Source organism: Lactuca sativa, chromosome 4 (assembly GCF_002870075.4).
Source record: "Lactuca sativa cultivar Salinas chromosome 4, Lsat_Salinas_v11, whole genome shotgun sequence".
NCBI lineage: Eukaryota > Viridiplantae > Streptophyta > Magnoliopsida > Asterales > Asteraceae > Lactuca > Lactuca sativa.
Genome location: NC_056626.2, coordinates 323,464,536 through 323,466,385, shown reverse-complemented (window position 1 = coordinate 323,466,385; position 1,850 = coordinate 323,464,536). Strand labels below are relative to the sequence as shown.

At 40.3% G+C, this 1,850-nt stretch overlaps 1 protein-coding gene across 1 annotated transcript; it reads right to left on the bottom strand.

Moving 5' to 3' along the window:
* Window positions 1-232: 232 nt before the first annotated feature.
* Window positions 233-1,575, bottom strand: LOC128133676 (uncharacterized). The gene is made up of 3 exons (XM_052771195.1): window positions 766-1,575; window positions 404-530; window positions 233-258 (listed from the first exon to the last, which is right to left on the bottom strand). The coding sequence occupies exons 1-3, from the start codon at window positions 1,573-1,575 to the stop codon at window positions 233-235; spliced, it is 963 nt and encodes a 320-aa protein (XP_052627155.1).
* Window positions 1,576-1,850: the final 275 nt, after the last annotated feature.

Here is a 1,850-nt window from a genome sequence, read left to right as displayed (position 1 = left end):
TGAATCTTCATGCTTGATACTATGTTTAAACTTCTTCCTGGATTCTCACCGTGTATGATAAAGGTTTCTCCATTAGGGAGAGGCACTCTAATGACTTTCTCGTAACAACCAATGTCCGCTCTATTTTTGGATAACCAATCCATCCCTACTATCACATCAAAACTACCTAGCTCTATAGGAATTAGGTCAATGCTAAAGAGTTTATCAGCTAAGTTTAGAGTACAACCAAAAATTATTTCATTAGACCTAATTTCATGCCTATAAGCAAGTTCAATAGCAAAAGTATTCCTCATTTTTCTCGATTTCAAGTCAATCAACGGTCTAAATGCTAAAGAAACAAAATTCCTATCTGCTCCCGCATCGAATATTACACATGCAAAGTGATTGTTTAGGAGGAACGTACCTGTAATCACTTCAGGGTTCTGACGAGCTTCTTCTGCACCAATCACAAAGGCTAGACCTCTTGGTCGTTCGCCTTGATTTCCTTGGAAATTTTGCCTAGCTTGGTCTTGTCCGTTGTTACCAAGCCCCTGTTCAGTTTGCGACACGCATTACGAAGATGATCAGTACTCCCACACTCATAACATGCCCTTTTTCATCCTTATTTAGCCTGCAATACTTGGCTATATGGCCCATTCGATTACATTTTCGACACACTGCACACGCTCCTTCATGATGGAACCTACACTTATCGCATTTTAGATGCGGCCCTATGTACTGCCCCCGTTCCTGATTCCTCACCGGCTCTTGTTCATGTGTTCTCACCATGAAATTCCTTGTGGTTTTTTGCTTCCTCCCTGAACCACCATCATTTCTCTTTTCTCCTTGATTTTCTATCTTTCTCTTTTCACCACAACTTCCCTTTACCGAATTCTTAGTCCGAATCATGTCGTTAGTCAATCGATTTGCCAAAGTCACTACACTCTGAATGGTAGTTGGGTTTGCTGAAGTAACCATTCCCCGAATCTCTGGTGCCAGACCCCAGATGTAACGATCTATCCGTTTCTCCTCAGGAGTAACCATGTGAGGTACCTGTTTTGCTAATTCATGAAATCGGACTGTGTACTTCTCTATTTGTGTTCCAACCATAGAATGGTTCCAAAACTCAGATTCAAGCTTCTGAATTTCATCCTTGGGACAATACTCCTCTCTCAGTAGCTTCTTCAGGTCTTCCCAAGTTAGCTGATATGCCGCTGCACGGCCTCGGGTTTGCACTAGAGTATTCCACCAGGTCAATGCCCTATCTTGGAGTAAGCAAGATGCATACTCAACTTTGTTGCGCTCGAGGCATTTGCTAATGTGAAGGACCAACTCCATGCTGTCAATCCATTTCAACAACCCGACCGCACCTTCCTTTCCATGGAACTCCTTAGGTTTACAGGCCATAAAGGACTTGTAGTTGCATTCTCTTTCATTATTTCCCCGGTTTCCTCCACTACTTCCTTGGTTAGCATTAAGTCCTGCAGTTACTTGAGTAACGATGTTTGGGATTGCTTCCAAGAGCTGTTGTGCTACAACTTGAGCAACATCGGGTGTTTCGTTCTGTGGGCGCCCGCGATTAGGCCTTCCTGACATGGTTCTATGACACAAGAGTAGAAATACGTATAAATACATAAAATAATGTATAATATTTAGTTCACTACTATTTTGAAAACCATAAGTGTTGTCAAATTAATGGGTTGCATTAATACTATGCATATAGATTTGAGAAAGGAAAGAAAAAAGAAAAATCTTTTTTTTTTATTAAACCATTGACTAAATAAATTCTAGGGTTTGACCTCATTGTAAAAGTTTTGAAACATAAAATAAAATTCTTCATTACCATTTGAAATAATCTTAAAACCAAACCA

Bases quoted from the DNA above. Each gene is read 5' to 3' on its own strand.
- LOC128133676 (XM_052771195.1), bottom strand. From the start codon at position 1,575: ATGTCAGGAAGGCCTAATCGCGGGCGCCCACAGAACGAAACACCCGAT. The intron at 531-765 runs GTGAGAACACAT...CAAACTGAACAG, and splicing joins AAACCACAAGGAATTTCATG to GGGCTTGGTAACAACGGACA. The intron at 259-403 runs GTACGTTCCTCC...ACTTGCTTATAG, and splicing joins GAACCCTGAAGTGATTACAG to GCATGAAATTAGGTCTAATG.